The following is a 21,228-nucleotide window of genomic DNA, read 5'->3' on the forward strand; positions in this document are numbered from 1 at the left end:
AGCAAAAATAACTATTTATTAAGGCTGCATTACTATTACTATTAGTCTTCTTATCGTTCCTATCACCTCTCCTTCCACTTATGACTGCAGGACTGCAACTTTGTTGCTTGTACCCTAACGATTTATAGTGATACTGACTGTTTCCTGATTGCTTATTTGTATCCTATGACTATCATTAATTGTTGTACCTTATGATTTTTGAGGAATGTATCTTGTCTTTTTATGTAAACGGAAGACAAATTCCACCAAAGATAAATTCCTTGTGTGTCCAATCACACTTGGTCAATAAAGAATTCTTTTCTTTTCTGTTCTATTCTATTCTATTCAGAAGTTTTAGTCCGATTTTAATATGGCACTTTAATTTGCAATAAATAAATAAAAAAATAAAAAAATACCACAACCTTGACAGACTCAATTTAGTTGAAGCTCATCCTCCCCCTTCTCCCAGCCCACAGAGTAGCAAAAATAAATTGAAAAGTTTAAAGAGTTGTTGGGAGAATCATCCGTCTATAACCAAAACAGCATCTCCCACTTCCAAAAGAGAGAAATATCAGTCGACAGGAAGCCATGCTGAAATTTGCAGAAATACAAACCCTCGGTTTCCTAAAATGGAGAAATGTTAAAGTCTTCTTTATTTTTTTTTCTTCCTCTCCCTTTTTTTCTTCCATTTCTTTCCTATTTTCCACAGTTCTCTTTACTTTTTTCCCCCTTACATTTCTATTGTTTCTACTTTGCAAAAGAAAAAAAAAAGAAACTCACCCTTTTTAAAATGGGGGTGTGCATAAGCACACCCTTGTGCCTATCACCCCTGTCCTACAGGGTTCCACCACACAACCGCGTTCAACTAAAGCACGCTCGACGAAACCGCGTAGCTGACGTCATCACAGGGCGACAACAGCGCGGAGACAGAAGCACGCTGTAAACGCTAAACCTAAAATTAACCCCTAAACCTAACCCCCCTAAACCTAATCCTAACCCTAACCCTAACCCTAAACCTAACCCTTAACCTAAGCCTAAACCTAACCCTAATCCTAACCCTTAACCTAACCCTAAACCTAAACCTAATCCTAACCCTAACCCTTAACCTAACCTTAAACCTAACCCTAACCCTTAACCTAACCCTAAACTTAACCCTAAAGTTAACCCTAAACCTAACCTTTACCTTAACTTGAATCGGCTTGCTTTCAAAGCGCTATTTAAAGCGCCCTTCTTTCTCCGCGCTGGCTGTTGTCGCCCTGTTGATGACGTCAGCAACGCGGTTTAATCGGGCGCGCTTTAGTCGAGTGCGGTTTTGTCGTGCCACGGTCCTACGGTCCCCGTTTACTTGTATTCATTCCTTGTTCATGTCCATGTTTGTATTATACCTGCTATCTAGTACATGTTTGGCAAATTTTTAAAAAATAAAATAAATATATACATACATACATGAATAAATAAATAAATAAATAAATAATGAATAAATAAAATGATAAATAAAATAAAATAATAAAATAATAAAATAATAAAATAAAATAATAAAATAATAAAATAATAAAATAATAAAATAATAAAATAATAAAATAATAAAATAATAAAATAATAAAATAATAAAATAATAAAATAATAAAATAATAAAATAATAAAATAATAAAATAATAAAATAATAAAATAATAAAATAATAAAATAATAAAATAATAAAATAATAAAATAATAAAATAATAAAATAATAAAATAATAAAATAATAAAATAATAAAATAATAAAATAATAAAATAAAATAAAATAATAAAATAAAATAAAATAAAATAATAAAATAATAAAATAATAAAATAATAAAATAATAAAATAATAAAATAATAAAATAATAAAATAATAAAATAATAAAATAATAAAATAATAAAATAATAAAATAATAAAATAATAAAATAATAAAATAATAAAATAATAATAAAATAAAAAATAATAAAATAAAAAATAATAAAATAATAAAATAATAAAATAATAGAATAATAAAAAATAATAAAATAAAATAAAAAATAAAAATAAAAAATAAAATAAAATAAACATTAAGAGTGATAACTGTCCAAGCCTCCCCAGATTGCTCCCATATACCGCAGCGAGTTCATATATCACCGGGAATCCTCTTCCACCCTGGCAACGAAACCGTCGCTTCGGATCTAGTTTACAACCCTCGTCGCAAGTGATGTCAAACTGTTGGCTACCCTGAAGAGAACAACTCCAGACAGAGGATGCTGCTGCCTCGTCCCCCCCTCCCTCCCTCCCTCCCAGCTGGAACTACGCGTCCCAGAATGCATCTCGGGGCGGCAGGAGGCGGTGGGCGGAGCGTGCCGTCCTACGAGTAGGAGCGGAAACAAAAGACCCGTCGATTGGGAGCGGAGCGCGGCACTTCGGCTCCGGCCTTAACACGCCCCGCGAGCGCCCGCCCGCCCGCCCTCCCCCTTCCTGGAGCAGCCGACGCTCTCCTCCTCCTCCTCCTCCTCCTCCTCGCAGCTTCCCCCACGCCACGGTCCGCCCGCATTCCCCGCTGCCCATGGCGCTGAAGCGGATACAGAAGGTGAGCGCGCGCCCGGATGGGCCGGGCATCAACCCCCCCTTCCCCCCCCCTCGTCGGTTGGGAACCGGGTGAACTTGGGCCTGGGGAGGGGGGGAGGGGGGGAAGGCAGTTGAGACTGGGGGGGAACTGAGGGGAGGGGGGGAACCGCTTTGCGTTTCGGGAAAGGGGCGTCTCTCTGAGTTGGGGGGGGGGAAAGGACACCGGGACCCGGGCCTACCCGAAAGGACTTGATGAGGGCGAAGGGGGTGGGGGAGTGGGAGATCTGAAATAATGACTACTAAACCCCCTCCCCGCTCTTTTTTTTATTTATTTCTATTTATTTTTCCTCTTTGGGGAGGAGGCAGGTTTCTGGCAGTGGATTTGGATCATTTGGAAAATGATAGAAATCTTCCCCCCCCCCCCGAAAAAAGAAACAAATGCTTTTCTTTTTTTAATATATATTTTTTATTTTATTTTTTTAAAAATATACATCTGCGTTGTGTGTGAACAGAGTTGGTTCTGAGTGTCATTCGTATCAGTCCAATTCACAATAACAGTATTAGTCATCTCTATCCCGTTTATCAAATTTAAGTAATCCTCATTACAGTGTATATTCGTTCTCCTTTTCTTCTTTTAAATGTAGTTTTTTATTATATATATATATATTCCCAGCAAGGGTATGGCTAGCTGATGAGAGCTAAATAGCTTGAAATAGATCTATACTAGTCTCCCTTTATTTATTTATCAGCACAAATATAACATACATACATACATACATACATACATATATATATACACACACACACATATACATACATACATACATATACATACATACACACACACACACACACACACACACATATATATATATATATATATATATATATATATATATATATATATATATATATATATACACACATATATACACATATATACACATATATACACATATATACACATATACATATATATATATGTAGGTCTCTAGTTGTTCGGGTTTTCTCCTGCGTAGAATTGGAGATGTCTTGGCGACGTTTCGACGAAGTCTCATTCGTCATCTTCAGGCTGCTTCAGACTACTTCAGGTTTGGTGTTTCCAGGAGTAGTGGAAACACCAAACCTGAAGCAGCCTGAAGATGACGAATGAGACTTCGTCGAAACGTCGCCAAGACATCTCCAATTCTACGCGGGAGAAAACCCGAACAACTAGAGACCTACATACTAACACCCGCGAAAACCTCAGAAAACATATATACATACATATATATATATATATATATATATATATATATATATATATATATATATATATATATATATATATATATACACACACATACATACATACATACATATACTCATACACACACACACATATATACACACACACACACACATACGTACGTACGTACGTATTGTGTGTGAACAGAGTTGGTTCTGAGTATCCTTCATATTAGTCCACATCACAATAGCAGCATTAGTCACCTCTATCCCATTTATCAAATTTAAGTAATCCTTGTTGCTCGTTCTCCTTTTTGACAGGCATCCTTATTTATATTAAATCCTCCAGGTTTTTTTTAGGGAGAAGGGTCAGATAAGGAGAGGAAAGGATGCATCGGGGGCGCAGTTTTCCACCACCCAGGAGAAAAAGAAAGCTTGTCCATAGAAACCCTTAGCACAGGGGTCTCCAATCTTGGCAACTTTAAGCCTGGCGGACTTCAAGTCCCAGGATTCCCCAGCCAGCTGGCTCCACCAGGCTTAAAGTTGCCATAGTTGGAGACCCCTGCCGTAGCAAGTGAAGAGATTTAGAATGAAATAGAATGCTTTATTGGTCCAGTGTGATTAGACACACAAGGAATTTGTCTAATAGAGAAATAAATGCTTGTTTAATAGAGTCTCTGCTGGGGTCATTTTCCCTCCTGGCTAAACGTTGAAGCACCCAGACCAATCATGGTCCCCCCCGCTTCCCAAGCAATGTTGTTCAGGATGCTTTGCGGTAGAAATCGAACTGTTAGTAACAGGGTTATTTTTAATGTTCCATTGCTGTAGGAAATGTCTTGCCCTTCTTGGGTGGTTTGAAAAGCTGCAACTGCTCCCCCCATAAAATTACCAGTAACCCTTGACGTATAGCAGTTTGCTTAGTGGCCGTTCAAAGTTACAACTGCACTGAAAAAAGTGACATGACCCATTTTTCACAGTTAACGACCTTTCCAGCATCCCCATGATCATGTGATCAAAATTCAGATGCCTATCAACTGACTCATACTTAGGATTGTGTTGCTGTGTCCCAAGATCACATGATCCCCTTCTGCGACCTGCTGAAAAGTCAATGGGGAAGCCAGATTCATTTCACAGCAGGTTTATTATCAACTGCAGTGATTTTACTTAACAACTGAGGCCGGAAAGGGCATAAAATGGGACATAATTCATTGAACAAATGTCTCACTTAAGAACAGAAATTTTGGGTTCAATTGTCATAACTCAAGGACTACCTGTAGTTTATTGCTGCCAGCTATATTTTTAATTTTGGAAGATTTTTCCTAACACTTTTCCTGAGTAAGAGAAAAAAGTTGTTTCTGTGCAGGCTTTTATTGCATCTTAGTAAACATACATACCAGACCTGGCTGGGTTGAAGTGTGTTATAAGAATGCTTTGCTATTATTATTTTTCAAGCCTTTTGTGATGTTCTTGGAAGTGCATATGGGCAAGCAGTTGGTAGGTTCCTCCCCCCCCCCCCCCCAAAAAAAAAAAACTTGGCAGTTTTCTCTGCCTAGCAGGGCAAGTGTAATTGTGGTTTGGCATAAAAGGATGTGATTATGTGTATTCCACTTAAAGGTGAAGACAGTCTGTCTTACTGCAGAATTGATTGGAATAATTTGCTTCTGAATGCCTTATTTGTCAAGTAGACTTGCTTGTATCAATTCTTGGAAAATTTCTGGTTTTAGCTGGATCTTTAAAGAAATGACATCCTTTAAGACTACGCTTGATTAGTGTTAATTTTAAAATGTGAGAGGTTGATTCAGATGTTGTAATTTGTTATTTCTGGTGTTAGATTAGGGAAGATGAGAAGGAACATCTAACGTCTTAGCAAAAAAGAAAATGAAATCGTAATTGATGACATTAGCAATGGGTGTCATTTAATAAGATTGTATTTGCAAAAGTAGACAAGGAAAAATTGCAGAAAACCGTAATTACTGTACTCTGTTCCATCCATGGGCAGTTAGTTTCATTGTTTTAATTGTTGAGGGATATTTTTGGGTGAAGATTTGAATCTCTGTTCATAAAATCACCCTGTCATCTTCTCTTTCTGGAATTCACAGGGAGAGAGCTTTGAGACAAGTTGACTACCATAGGAAATAGTATGTTGGTTTCATCATACCTCATTCTTGCAATTCTTCACTTCATGGGAATAATTTATATACCCACCTTGAGTAGTCAGTTAATTAGAAAGGCAAGGTTTAAATCAAATTACTTTTTAAAAATAGAGTGCTTAGGATATGTTACAAGTTATATCAAGACTGAAATCCTAAGTGCCTTTAAACAAGCCCTATTATAAGTATATTAAGGATTATACATGTTTACATCTGTCATATATTCTAATTAAGGATAAGCAACACTCCAACTTCTGAATGAATAATAGGAATTAAATGTGCGTTATTTTTTAAAAAAATTGAAGCCTAGACTGGGGGTACTGGGATAATTTAATATTATAAAAGATTATTTAGAGATGTTGAGACCATCTAGTTGGTGGTATATTTGTTTGAAAATGTAGGTGTCAGAAGTTTCCCCCACTTGCCTCTATTTTTCAAGTAGTCCATCAAATGGTTAGAAAGTAACAGTCAAAGGCCCACTCTGGAAATGTTTCCCATACCCCAGATGTGTTGTAACCAACTTATTTACATACACAAAATGTACTTAAGGATTTGATGTGTGAAACAACTATCGTCTTTTCTGCTTTCAGCATTAACTTTGTGTTTCTAAATGTATATATTTTATATAGAGATATTGATGAAAGTTTTGATTTAATATCTGATTGATCCAAAAACGTATAGAAACTGAGATTTTAAATCAGCATCATGAGATCTTTGGGGCTATGATTTTTGTTATCCTTAGATACAACAAGTACCGGCAATGCGCTCTACATGGGGCAGCCCCTGAAGAGCATTCGGAGACTTCAGCTTGTCCAGAATGCAGCCGCGCGAGCGATCGTGGGTGCACCTCGGTTCACCCACGTAACACCTATCCTCCGCGAGCTGCACTGGCTGCCTATTGGTCTCCGGATACGCTTCAAGGTGCTAGTCATCACTTATAAAGCACTTCATGGTATTGGACCTGGGTACTTGAGAGACCGCCTGTTTGCCAATTACCTCCAACAGACCTATTAGATCCCACAGACTAGGCCTCCTCCGAATCCCATCCACCGACCACTGCTGATTGTCTACCACGCAGAGGAGGGCCTTCTCTGTGGCTGCTCCGGCCCTCTGGAACGAGCTCCCCGTGGAGATCCGGACCCTCACCACCCTTCAGGCTTTCCGCAAAGCCGTTAAAACCTGGCTGTTCCGGCAGGCCTGGGGCTCATGAGTTCCCATCCCCGCTCGAATTGTGTGGCTGTTGACTGCTTTTAAATTGTGTCTGTAGTTTGTTTGTTTGTCTCTTCCTTTTGTCTGTATTCTCTCCCCATGGTTTGTTAGCCGCCCTGAGTCCCTCCGGGAATAGGGCGGCATACAAGTGAAATAAACCTTAACCTTATAACCTTATTATTGTGTTAACTAAGCAGGTAACATTTAAGAATTAGATAACAGTTGTGTCTTTAAGGCAGATAAAAATATTTGTAAGGAATTTCAGCTTTATTGAATCAATTGATCTATCTCCCACTTGATTCATCCAATTTACATCAACTAAACAATGATTGGTAAATAAAAATATCGTTATACATTATGTTATTTAAATGTGTATTATTGTTGTTGCAAGTGTACTAGTATTTCTTCCAGTCATTGATATGGAAGAATCTCCATATAGATGGCTGGAGCTTTGTGAAGATTTGGGGAGAGATTAAAATCTCATTCCCATTACCCTTCTGATAATTGGTATTTAACCGATATCTGAAGTTGTTTTTTTTCTTTTTTTTTTTTTCTTTTTTTGGAGGGAAGTCAATGACTGGACAAATGTCAGTCGTCTTGATCACAAAACTGTAACTGCAGTTTGGCCAGATATCTGTATATACCATGAGTAGCATATTTGAAATTGGTGTGGATCTACTGGAGTTCCTAGCTAAATAGTATAATACTGTTTTTGGTTAACCATTCAAGTTTTTTTTTCTATCTTAAAAATATTCCCAACCTCCAATAGTTTTATGTATTTCAGCTTTCTGAAATCATCTTTATGATACGAGTTTCAGAGACAACAGCTATGTTGATAGATGACAAGTGAGCGGGAACACTGATGCTAGAGAGATATAAATATATGTAAATGAGGAAAATGACTTTGGATTGTAGCATAAACTGATAGATTGAGTATCAGATGTGAAAATTTGTGAGTCTGCCAGCACTATAACAGTTTAATCTTTGGACCTGACTTTTACCTGCAGCTTGCCAAAGAGATTCCCCCCTCAAATATTGAAATATATACATTGACATTGATTTCTTTTCTGGCACTATCTGAAATGGTATAGATTCTCCTGCTTTAGCAGGGGGTTGGACAAGAAGACCTCCAAAGTCCCTTTCTTCTCTATTCTGATTGACTGTTCAAAGAGCATGTTTTTCCATATCTAAGTTTTGGGTTAATCTTAGTTTTTCATTTAAACAATTGGGATTTCAAAGGCTAAGGCAGTGGTAAGTAGGAGAGGCATTGATGATCAGGGCAGGTTAAGGAGAGTGCACAGGGATGCTTGAGAGGCATATTGTGGATTGGGAAGGGTGCATAGAGATATGTGAGAGATGTGGCATTAATCAAGGTGTATACATGAGTGATGCATGGATTGGGGAAGGTTGAGAAGTGTGCATGGGTTGGAGTAAAGGGGTGTGCAGGAGGTGCTGTGTTGATTGGTGAGGGTGCATGGGCATCTGCCACTGGTGTTATGCAGGTTGGACAGGCGATGTGAGGTTGTGCGCAGACAGTGTCCGAGAGGCACTGTACAACTTTGGGAAGGAGGCTGGAGGATGCAGCATGGATTGAAGAGTGTGCACAGGTGACCTGGGTGAATGCAGGGGTTGGGGGAGAGTGGATTAGTGGGAGAGATGTACTCCAGCAAATAACAGTCTTCCCTGCCAGCTCCCTTTTTACTTTCCAGGGATGCTGGCATGGAAAGTTGCATATAGCAATCATGTGATCATGGGGTGTTTAGCAAATGATTGTAAGTGTGAGTGGGTTACTAAGCATCCAAATTGCAATAATGTGACCACCAAGTGCTGGGATGAATTCCAAACACTAGTTGTATCTGTCATTTAGTGCCATTATAACTTTAAATAGTCATTGAATGATGATTGTAAGTTGGGGAATACCTATAGCTGCTTTGAGAAGGAGTATTTTGCTTGCAGCAATACCATTTAAGAAGTGTCCCTTTCTTAAACATTTGCAGAACATTCAAAAACCTAACAGAAAAAACACTTCTGCTTCTGATAAAGTCTCAAGTTAGTCCAGAGAGCAAGAGTTGCTGGATTTGAATTGCCTCCTATGGTGCTTTAAAGTGGAAACAGAGCCAAGGTTCAAAAATGTTATAGTAATTAAATATTTAATTGACATTGAGGGGACATGGAGGTTGGAAGCTTAAGGAAAAAAATACCAATACATTTTAATATGTGTTTTAGGAAATTAAATGAGATGGATTCTTTGCAGCATTAGGTTTCAAATACTGCAAACAATATTTATAAATTTACTAAATTATATTTCTACTTAAATATTCTATAAAATTAAAATATATTAAATATATTTATACAGCATTCAGATTTCAGTTAGGAATTAAACTTAGCAATAGCAATAGCAGTTAGACTTATATACCGCTTCATAGGGCTTTCAGCCCTCTCTAAGCGGTTTACAGAGTCAGCATATCGCCCCCACAGTCTGGGTCCTCATTTCACCCACCTCGGAAGGATGGAAGGCTGAGTCAACCTTGAGCCGGTGAGATTAGAACCACTGAACTGCAGATAACAGTCAGCTGAAGTGGCCTGCAGTACTGCACCCTAACCACTGCGCCACCTTGGCTTGTAGATGTATCTAATATATGTAACAAATGACGGATATTTACTTGAAGCATATATATTCAAGTTGTATTGTACTGCAGATCTCAAAGATCTGAGAGTTTTGTGAATATTCATGAGCTTTTAATAACTTGATTTACTTTTATAGAAATTTGAAGATGTGTTATATTAAGTCAGAGATTTGTTGATTTCTCCTCACAAAATCAGAACTTCAGGAAAAGAAAAACTAACACAGTTTATAACAGTGAAACCTTAGTTGTTGGCTACACATATCCTGAGTTCTGCTATTAAGTAGCTCAGCTACATAAAATCTTATGGCATAGTTTATTTTATATATATATAATTAAGACCACAATTTAATGAGACTTCAAAAGCAGGTATCTCTAAAAATTTTGGAATAATTTATGTCTTCAACATTTACTGAGTAATTCTGGTTGGAAGAGATTATTCAGTTGTAAACTAGGTGTGCATATGTCTACTATTATGACAATTCTTTGCATATTTTTATATTTAGAAGTTTTAATTCATACAATTTTTATACTAGTTCATAATTCTAGCCAATTTATGCACTTTTCTCATTTGCTCTCTTCCATATTCATTTCTTCCATATTCATTTTTTCACTGTTGTCCAATAAGATACCAAAATTTGTAGTTTTAATTATTAAATATACATATTTCAACTCATTTTTATTCATGTACAATTTTGAACATACTGCTCGCAATCCTCAGTAAAAATGAAAAAAAAAAGTTAAAAACCAATTCATAACAGCTAGTACCTCTAGTGACAACATCCAATTTCAATAGATTAACCTGCCATCTGACACTTTGCAAAATGGCTCTGTCTTTAACATTTCCAGAAAGAAAGAAATATAGTGTTATTCCAGAGTGTAGTAGCTATTACCAAAAATTCTGTCTCTCATCAATCTCTCAGAGGGAAGATACCCATAATATCCTCTTCCAGATTATTAACACATAAGAAGGGCAAGTTGAACTTTAACAAGACAGTCCTGGAGATTGAATTGAATTTGAATTTGTGTTTATTTGTATGCCGCCCTTTTCCCTGGGGGGACTCAGGGCAGCTCACAATCAAAAGGAAGGGGGAAACAGACTTTTACATATAGACAGTACACAATTAAAACGCAACATTCATACCATTCGGGTGGGTCACAATCTTTAGCCCCAGGCCTGACGGGATAGCCAGATTCTAAGGGCTGTGCGGAAGGTCTGGAGGGTGGTGAGGGTACGAAGCTCCACGGGGAGATCGTTCCATTGGGTCGGGGCTACCACCGAGAAGGCTCTCCTCCGCGTGGTGGCCAGTCGGCATTGGCCAGCGGATGGAACTCGGAGGAGGCCTAAACAATGAGATCTAATGTTTTGAGATCTAATACCTGAGAATCAAGTCATACAGAGCTTTATAGCCCAAAACCAGCACTTTGAAAAACCTGGAAACATTTGCAGTATTGCACAATTGGAGCTGTGTGGGTTTAAAATCTTCCATTTCTCAGTAGATGGGCTGCTGCATTCTCCACAAGGGCAGTTCATAGAAAATGTGTTACAGCAACTCACTCTAAAGGTGATAAGGACTTGAGTTGCTGTCACTAAAGGCATGTAGAGCCCCTTCTGCGGCCTCATTTGAAACTGGCTGAAGACATCTCTGGCAGTGGCTTTAACTGAAGATCCAACAACAGCTGTCAGACTAAGAAGTTTGACTTACAGATCTTCTCTTAATGGAGACTTCAAGACTTCAATCCCTTCCAAAGTCAGCACAACAGTTGATTCCAACCTGGTTTTTTAGACGAATAAACATGCCCATCTTGCTTCAGTCAGTTTCTCCTCATACAGTGTCCTGCAGCTTGGATCAGGACTCTGCTGCATCTCCAGCCAGGGATGGAAACAAGATTTACAGTAGGATATTATCAGCATATTGTTAATATATAATCCCGGGCAGCAAGTTTTCTCTCCCAGCATCTTCATACCAGGGGTGGGTTTCTCGCCCCGTTCCAACCGGTTCGGTTGGAACGGGGCCGGCGGCGTCCTCGTGCACGCGCGCAGCGCACGCATGCGTACTAGCGTCTGTGCGATGCTCCAGCTGCTCCTGGAGGATCGCGCAGGCGCTGTATGCGTCCTGCGCATGCGTGGAAGCGCAGAACTCGTCAAAACCGGGTAAGGAGCGCGGGCGGGCGGGTGGGCCCTTCGCCGTTCCCGGAAGTTACTTACTTCCGGGTTCGCCGACCAATCGGTTCGCGGGGACCGCCGCGAACCGGTTGAAACCCACCCCTGCTTCATATAGATATCTCTTAAAAAGCAAAGGTGAAAGTCAAGCTTCAGGTGAGTCTTGCTGCCAACTTGAATGACCCACTCAGGAAGGAATAGTGATCCTACTTCCAGTCCACACAAGTGGCCCCAAAAGATGCTCTCGTCAATAGTATTGACCAGAGTAAATGATGCAGCTTGTTCCATCCTGAGGCATGAATGCTGGCCAAAAGGACCCAGGCGATCTGCTATATCTAGGAAACTCTGCAACAGGACTTGGGCATCCCAATAAACCAGACTCCATTGTTGAACCCCGTATGGAGATTGCAGCTCATTTTTTACCATCGCAGAGCCTCCTGTGGTCTATTCAGCCCAGCAACTTTGACACCATTCAGCATCCATAGCTTTGTCTGGAAACCCTTTTCTGAAATTCTGTTTTAAACCTTTAGCCTGGAAAATAATAGTTCCAGAAATACACAGATAACATAACAAGGTTGTTCAGTGCAAACTCAGCTTGTACTTAGCTGACTGTCCTATTGAGTTCAGTGGGCTTTGCTGTTTTACTTCAAGTGTTGATAATAGTGTGGGGTATAATAAAATCAACTGGCAGTCAGGTGGAAAAAGGAACATTTTTGAAATGGGTTATCAATAGCTTTCCTTGTTCAAATTTATGGGTTTTTTCTTTTATCCATTAGAATATCGCTGTATCTTCCATTAAACTACCTGTTGTTTTGGTTTTGTATTGAAAAGTAAATGTTATATTTTATATTTTGTTTTGCTAATTGTTAGTATATTATTACATTTATTTGCTACACTCTGCTGTTATTGTTTTTTTGCTGGTTATTTACCAACTAAATATTATTAAATAATATAAGCTCGTAATATGGAAGCTACCTTCTGTGAGTTAGCATGTGGCGAAAACTCAGTTTAATAGACTGGTTCATACAATATGTGAATTTATAAACTGTTCAGAGTTATGTAAGTTTGAGGGTGACTATTAGAATTTAAATAAATAATTGACTCTCTTGGTTTTGTGCCAGGAGGGAACAATCTTAGTAATTTTTTTAAAAAATAATTACCAATACCAATAGGAACTCCTGAAACAACTCACAAATGTGTTTTCCAATGTAATAAACAATTTAAAATTAATTTTATGGCTTCACAACAAGGAATTGCAAAAATGTTGAACTAGTATGTGGCCTAAAATAAAGTGATTCCAGAAGCAGTGCCCCTTTTTTTTCAACATTCCTTCCCTTTGTTCCCAGCTGATAATTACATTCAAATTCCTTTTGGTTACTACCTTAGAAAGAAAAAAAAGTCTTATTGTATATCAGGCCTCTAATGTGGCAGTTACATTTGAGAACTTTTCACTAGTTCTATTGTGTTGGTAATACACTTGCTTTTAAAAAATGATGGCTGTGGTGAATTTTTGCAATTTAATGCTGACCTGATTTCTGACCCACCAAGTCAGAAAATTCACCAAGTAATTCCAACAGAGACTGATTAAGGTTGTCCTTGCTTTAAAAGACCATTCACTCAGCAAGTTCAAAGCTAGTGATGCTGAATGAATGGTACTTATACTCAATCCCCAATGTTATGACGGTGATCAGCACTTACATCACCTACTTGCTATTCCCACCCCCTCCAAACTGTGCCCTTTTGACCACCCTGCCCCGTGGCATTCCTTGGAAATTGCGGCAGTGCTGGTGCTGCTGAAGTAGGGCTTTCAGTACTGTCAGCCAGCCATGGACAACCCCAGGCTTCTGAAACTTCATGAGAAGGCTACACAATTTGGAGAAAGGTGGACCTTCTCAAGAAACTTTGGAGGCCTCAGATCCAACACATCATGATAGTGGCACATGCAACCTTTGGAAAAAGGCATGGTGCAGATAGCAGCTGCCTGACGTAGGGCCAGGATGGGCACACCTCTCAGCAGTGGGAAGAAGGTGGCAGCTGGGTGCAGCACAGCCAGCAGAGCTCAGGTTGGTGAGGCTTTGTGCTGTGATGTTGGAGTGGTTGGCCATGGGCTTGAGCTGGTACTCCTTGATGCCAATAGTGGTGCTTGGAGGTGTGAAGTTGGGGGCTTTTACTTCAATTCTGATGCTGCTGGGTGCCCAACACTGCTAAGAGTATAGAGTGGCCACAATGAGGTTGAGGTGGGTGGTAGGAATTCAAAAAGAGGCAGTCGCCTTCGTTACCAAAATTTGGGGCTGCAGGAGACCAAGCTGGGAAGGTTGGGATTCAGGCTAGTCCTTGCCTAATGACCAGTGGGATTCAGTTAATGATGGCAATGGGAGCTGTTGGGATTTCTGTTGCTAAATTGCACAGTGATGTGATGTGCTTTTCAATTATATCAGTAAGCATTGGAAATATTGCTCCCAATTACTATTGTTAATCAAGGACTAACTGCTATTTCTGTTTGGTCATGATAGGAAAACAAGCACGTTGCATGTTTATTTTATTTCTATAATAATCTTTCTCAGGCAAAAATTCCAAACTAAATTTTCAAAAGGAAAAGTTCTAAACTAATAAAACTAACAATTCTTAAGAAAAATAATGAAATTAAAAGCAATATTTTTCTCCATAGTGAGGGGAGAAGTATCCAGGATGGGTTGAACTTATCCTCTCGTTGATTGGACTGAGTCAGATAAGCTCTTGGGAAACGCTCCTCGTCCACCAGGCACCGCCCAGTTATCGACTCAGTCCCTCAACTGGACGGTTTGCCGTCCTGGATCTCCGATAATTTTGATGAATTTTAAGGAAAGAAAATGATAATCATCTCCTACAGCAACAGCCACAAGCAAGTTGGACAGCTCCCCAAGCGGAAAAAAAGCTCTGCCAAAAGACCCCTTGGGGGCGGCACACTGCCCAGGCATCTGAGTGAGACAAGTATCACTCAGAAAAGGAAATCTGCCGGGCAAGCAGGAAACAAAGGGCACAAGCCTTCCAAAGAAAAGCCCTGCCGCATAAGTGCCAGTGGCGCCAGAGCACTCCTCTGCTCCCCACAGGGTCGAGCGGTGAGCCGTGGCTTCCTCAAGCGCCATGGGGCGCGAATCGGGCCACTGGCAAGCGAGGGCAGCGCTGGATCCCCTCCCCCGAAGGTGAACCTTGCCGCGGAAACTGCCGGGCGCCGGAGCTCTCTGCTCCTCCCAACTGGGTTGAGCAGTGAACCGTGTCTTCCCAAACGCCGCGGAGTGCCTGCACCATTGTCCACGTGGCTCACCTCATTGGAGAGGATCCATGGGCATAATCAAGCCTCTAGTGACGCCAGAAAGAGGCAGAAGAAGGAAAAACCAGCGCCAAAGGCACGCGCCAGCTCCTCGGAGTACAAGCTGCCAGAACATGAGATTTAAAAGAGGCACACTTTGTCTCCTGGGCGGGCGCCATCTTGAAGCCGGGAGGAGCCACGTGTTCCCAGATGGCAGCGCCCAGGGGCAACAAGAAGACCGGCAGGATTCAAATACTTGCAGCAACAGCCAGCAGCCCCACCAGAGGGGCAGAGGATCAACCAAGGTTAATGACCACCCCAGAGGCTGCCCAGAAAGTGGGGGGAACAAAGGCTAGAGACAAGAAAAAGCACCTTTTCCTCAGGGCGGAGAGTATGAAGTATGAAAGGCGAAGGCACAGGAAGCTGGAGCAGCTCTACAAAAAGGCAAGTGGCCTTAAGTACATCTCAGGCCTGGAACAGAAGGGGAAGGCCCCTGGAGTCCCTGCAACAGGCGGGGCTACAGAGGAGGCACCCACATTGCAAGCAAGGATCCCTATTGACACATCAGGTCTTTGGGGTGTTCCTCAGGGGTGGCAATCCCCCCCCCCCACATACTGTTTCTCTGGGTTCAGCCCTGCGCACGGGGCTGCCACCTCTGGGTTTCCCCCCCCCCCCCACACACAGGTGGGCATTGGGTTCCAGCCAGCAACCCCCCACAAGGGTCCCTAATTTTCAGGACCTAATGATGCGGGCCTTCCAGCAATACATGACAGTGGTATTTCAGCAGCCACAAATGCAACCTCAGGTGGCATCCTCTCCTAGGATACCAGAGGGCCTGGAAACCCAGGGGGAAGACAACTCTAGTTCCTCAGCCTCATCACAAGAGGACAGTGTCCTGGATTGCCAGGAGGGAGAGGATAAACTATCTGAAGGCATGCCCCCTCCTAAGCTGGCCTTCACCGGGTTGTTCCAGTCTTCATTGTATAAGTCAGTGTTTTTCAACCTTGGCAACTTGAAGATGTCCGGACTTCAACTCCCAGAATTCCCCAGCCAGCAAATGCTGGCTGGGGAATTCTGGGAGTTGAAGTCCGGACATCTTCAAGTTGCCAAGGTTGAAAAACACTGGTATAAGTCACTCATGTTCAAGGCCAAGGCAGCCGCCAAACTTGGAAACAGAGCAGCAGAAGCACCACCTCAGCACCAGGGGTTCTCTGCAGAAACCATCTTTGATGAGCAGGCCATTGAGATGGACATGGTGCCAACCCCAAGGCCTTTCTTGAGTCAGTTAAGCACCAATGGGCACCCCCCACAGTGGGGCCCACATCCACAGACAATGTGGACCAGGACATGGCCGGGGTGCTATCTCAGCCCTCCATTGATGCTCCAGTATTGGCACTACATACTCCCACTACTCTGCCAGGGGAACCAGAGGAGGCTCTGAAGTTGGAGGACAGGAAGGCGGACCTCAAGCATCAAGCAGCTGCCTGGGCGGTGAAGGCAGCCACCACCGCCTTCTTCTTCAACAGGTCTTCCTTATTCTGGCTGCAGGAGCTGCAGCAACATATCCCCATCACCAAGGCCAGAGTGCACCAAGACATCAACAAACTGGTGGCAGCCACTCAATTTCTGGTGGACACCACCTTGTCTGCAGCCAGGTTTGCCTCCAGGGTGATCGCTTCACCCATTGCTGTGGCTGAGACAGTGGCAGGTAGATGTACGCCATAAGTGGCGCCTGGCATCTGCTCCTTTCACAGGAGAGGCCCTTTTGGGGGCAGCTCTGGACCCCTACCTGGTCGAGAACAAGGACAAGAGGAAGGTGCTGCCCACAGCTCCAAGAAAGGAGGGTCAGGATTCCTTCAGGGGTTCAGATGTGCGGTACTCAGGTGCCAGACAGTACGGGGGGGGGGGTTTCTGCCAGGCAGAGGTACTCAGATAGACAGCAGAGAGGCAGGCAGCAGAAGCGGCCCTTTTGAGGGGGCAGAGGAGGCAGTGGGGGGCCTTCCTTCTGCAAAAACTAACACTAGACCCAATTCACCTCCCATCAGGGGGCACTTTGCGTACTTCACTGATCACTGTATGTTACTCTCCCTATGGACGTGTTAGCTTTGGTACGTCCCATCCTGGATACTCCTCCCCTCACTATGGATAAAGGGCGTTGGTACTTACCTGATACGCTTCTTCTCATAGTGGGGGAAGAGTATCCAGACCCTCCCTGATATGGTAATGTAAAATGTGTTATGATGGATGTTGTACTAATATGTTAAAGTTATAACTCAATAAAAAATTTGAAACCATAACAAAGGTCTTGAGTGGATGGCACAACGAGTCGGATAGAGTTCTTCGCCGATAACTGGGTGGTGCCTGGTGGACCAGGGGTGTATTCCAAGAGCTTATCTGACTCAGTCCAATCAACGAGAGGATAAGGTCAACTCATCCTGGATATTCCTCCCCCACTATGAGAAGAGGAGTATCAGATAAGTACCAATGCCCTATTTCATAAAGTAACAAGGCAAACCTAAAAGCAGTCAAATAGTCTCAGTGATTTTAGCATCAGCATTTTAATTTCTTATGTAGACAGGGACCATTGACACATACATTTTTCTGTATACTGTATATACTCAAGTATAAGCCGAGTTTTTCAGCCCACTTTTTGGGCTGAAAAAAGCCACCTCGGCTTATACTCGAGTCAGTGAAAAATTTGCCCAAAATGGAGGAGAAAAAGGGGCGGGGCCATGCCGCTGGGTGACGCTCGTGAATGGCCCGGCGCCCCTGTGAGTTTCCCCTCGCTCTGTGTCAGTTTGCCGCGCAGCGCGCACCGCACCATCCCCCCTCCTCACGTTCTAATGTAATGCAGGGCTGTCTTACGATTCCCCTTCCTCCCCCTCCTGCCACTCTGCAACGATGTCCCACCTCCTCCTTGTTATGGCAAGCAGCCACATAACGATGTCCCAGAGCTAGTTTACTGTTTTTCTTTGAAATAAATATTCAAAAACATTATTGGTATCTATTTTTATTTTTGAAATTTACCGGTAGCTGCTGCATTTCCCACCCTAGGCTTATACTCGAGTCAATAACTTTCCAGTTTTTTTGCGGTAAAATTAGGTGCCTCGGCTTATATTCGGGCCGACCTATACTCGAGTATATACGGTAATTAAGGATATGTCTGTGTTTCAGTGAAGTAGATTTCTAGGAAGATTTTAGACTAGTCAGCATTTTAAAGTTCTTTTATTTCATCTGGAATTGAAAATTGTAAAAAGATCAACAAGTTTCCCACTGCCTGCAGTTCAGTAGCTTTGTTATATGCCTTATGCTGTATTCAGCTTTCATGACACTTGGAAATTGGACACTTGTGGATTCTCCTTTGGACTGGTAGTATCAGCACTTTGCATAAATAAGTTATTTTCTCTTCTCCCTGAAACCTGAGCTCTTGGATTTAAAAAGGTACTGGCGCTTGGAAAGATTTTGCCTTTGATTTCTTTGGACAAGTACACACTGAAACGACCTTTCAGGAGTGAAATGCAGCTAGTTTTTCAGAATAAAATGAATTGCAAATAACCTTAATAGTTCTTCTAAAAGGTCAGGGGGATTATGTGATGAACAACAAACATTTGGCTTCGTATCAGAATGACTATTCATTTTAATGTAATTTAAAGATTAAAAAATGAATGTTGATGTCTACTGATGGGTCATAACCATTTAAATGTGATGAAATGGAAGGTCGGTTAAAAATCAGATGCACTACTGTGTTTATGGCTAATTTAAATTGTTGAATAATCAACAATTTCGGGGGAAAAGGGCGGCATATAAATGTAATGAATTGAATTGAATTGAATTGAATAATGCGTGGTTCATAGTAATATTAAGCCATAAACCATGATTCACAAACCATAATAGCTAGGTTTACACATTGTGCTAATTTAAACTATGTTTTACATTAATACAATGTGGGAAATCCCAACTACCACCATGTTTGTAAATAGCCTCTAGAGATGGGATGCCCCAGGAAGAAAAATAAGTGGAAAACATTTTAGACACCTCAGTTTCCCCAAGAAATACATGGGAAATTCTAAGAAGACCAAAGAAAAAAAATCCAAAGATTTTTTTTCTTCTGAAGTTGATGCTTTCTTTTTCAAAAATATGTACGGTAGTAGGAAGGCTATGTAAAATTATAATAAGATAGACATTCATGACTATATTGTATTTAGTTCTTACTGTGTTTAAGAACTGCTATTAGTCCTTAATATCATGATTATAATACTAGTTTTGCCTCAATATTTTTTGCATATTAATTAATTTCAGCTATTTTTTGCATCTGTATAGATAATTAAATTACGTTACTTCAAAATGATTTATAGTATTCTTATATTTGAGTATTTTAGGCATTTATTTTAAATAAAGATATTTAAACTTCTAAAATTGTAATTATAGTCCTCTTTAACTCAAGGTGATTTCATTTCACAAAATGGTTTCATGGATAACTATGCGTGTGGTATGATATAATGTAAGCCATTATGAAAATACCTTGAAAATAAGTATGAATAGCCTCTTGATAATGAAGCTAGGAATTTAGCAAACTATTTATGATCTAGTCAAAAATTAATACTATTCTGACTATGGAATTCAGTTAGCTTATTCTCTTGAAATAATAACATCAATCACGTTTCCCAATGCAACGCCACTCCCACCCACCCAACTTGGGTGAGCTTCCAGGAACAGATGGGTGTGATGAAGATATGAAATCCATCAGTTCCAGTGAGATTCTCCAGTGTAAATAGCATTTGAAAGTGTTAACATTTGGCTTTAATGTAGTACTGTTCTGAGTATAATTTTAACATTTTACTTCTCTGCCTTTTTGCTTCACACAGGTTTATTCTTAAGGGCATGTATTTTTTAATATTCCAGTTTTAAAGAATCTTCGCTAATTCTGGTGGTTAGAATGGTTCTTACCAAGTTTCTATTTGTACCAGTACAATAAACTCTAAACTTTACTATACTATTAATATTTTTCTAAGTTAGTCTTGCCTTTAGGCAAGAATTAATTAACTGCTAAAAATACAGTTCTTAACAATTTGTGTAACTGACAGTGAACCCCACTCCTTACTAGCACTGATGATGTTACCTAGTTTGGGTAATGAAATGTCTGCAAGAAAACAGCAAGCTCAGAGAGCACCAAGGACCCCTCATGTGAATCCTGAACCAAAAATATTCTCCTTTATTAGTTTGTGTAATGAATTTTAAAAAATTAACCTACTGAACTGATATACTGTATTGAGGGAATTAGTTTGTATTACAGTATATCACCCAAGACATTGCTTTTGTTTTATATTGGATTTAAATTTTATTTTATTAAAAGAGATACATTATACATACTGTATACCATATCTGGAATTGAGCGCCAGAACTGAAATATATAGATCAAACTTATGATTGTCCTGGAGCTGTATTTAATAATATATGTTTTGCTAGGTATTAATTCCCTGTTCAAGGAAATTGCTTCTGTGGCACTATATACATTTCAACACATATTCCAACTATTTGGGCCATCAAATCTAACCCCATGTTTCATGCAGGTATCCAGATTAAAACATCTTTGACAGATAGTTGTCTATCTCCTAATTGAACACATCTAATAAATTGCCTTCCCTCAGTAACTGGATTCACAGTCAAGCTATCGTTACTGATAGAAATTTGTTTTCTAAGATTCAGTTCAAGTCTGCCTTTATGTAATTTAAATCTATTAATTTTGATTCCTGTTATCTTAAGAGCTCCCTGAGATCAGATCAAGTCCCAGCCATCTTCTGTGTCATCTTTGTAGGTATTTTAGATATTTATGTAGAGTTTAATCATATATTCTCTCAAGTTTCTCTTTTCTGGCTAAATATTCCCAGATATTTAGACATGGGACATACTTTCTAGATCACCCTGTGTCCTCCCCTACCACCTGTTCCAATTTCTCTAAAACATTATTGCTACTTAATGCTGAGAATTGCACATAATACTTGAGAGTTGGTAGATTACTTAGAGAAATCTATT

General features: G+C 40.4%; 1 protein-coding gene across 2 annotated transcripts in view; it reads left to right on the forward strand.

Moving 5' to 3' along the window:
- The first annotated feature begins 2,339 nt into the window (after positions 1-2,339).
- The window catches only part of UBE2D1 (ubiquitin conjugating enzyme E2 D1), a 38,405-nt gene continuing 19,516 nt past the window's right edge, over positions 2,340-21,228 (forward strand). The window contains exon 1 of one of the 2 annotated variants that reach the window (XM_087702644.1): positions 2,340-2,554. In XM_087702644.1, coding sequence (XP_087558770.1) covers positions 2,531-2,554 — 24 coding nt within the window. In that variant the 5' untranslated portion in view covers positions 2,340-2,530. The remainder of the gene's footprint in view (positions 2,555-21,228) is intronic. The other variant, XM_087702645.1, reaches the window with a different exon arrangement.

Source organism: Thamnophis sirtalis, unplaced genomic scaffold (genome assembly GCF_051295495.1).
Source record: "Thamnophis sirtalis isolate CommonGarterSnake01/CBP01778 unplaced genomic scaffold, rThaSir2_p1.2 scaffold_15, whole genome shotgun sequence".
Classification (NCBI taxonomy): Eukaryota; Metazoa; Chordata; class Lepidosauria; order Squamata; family Natricidae; genus Thamnophis; species Thamnophis sirtalis.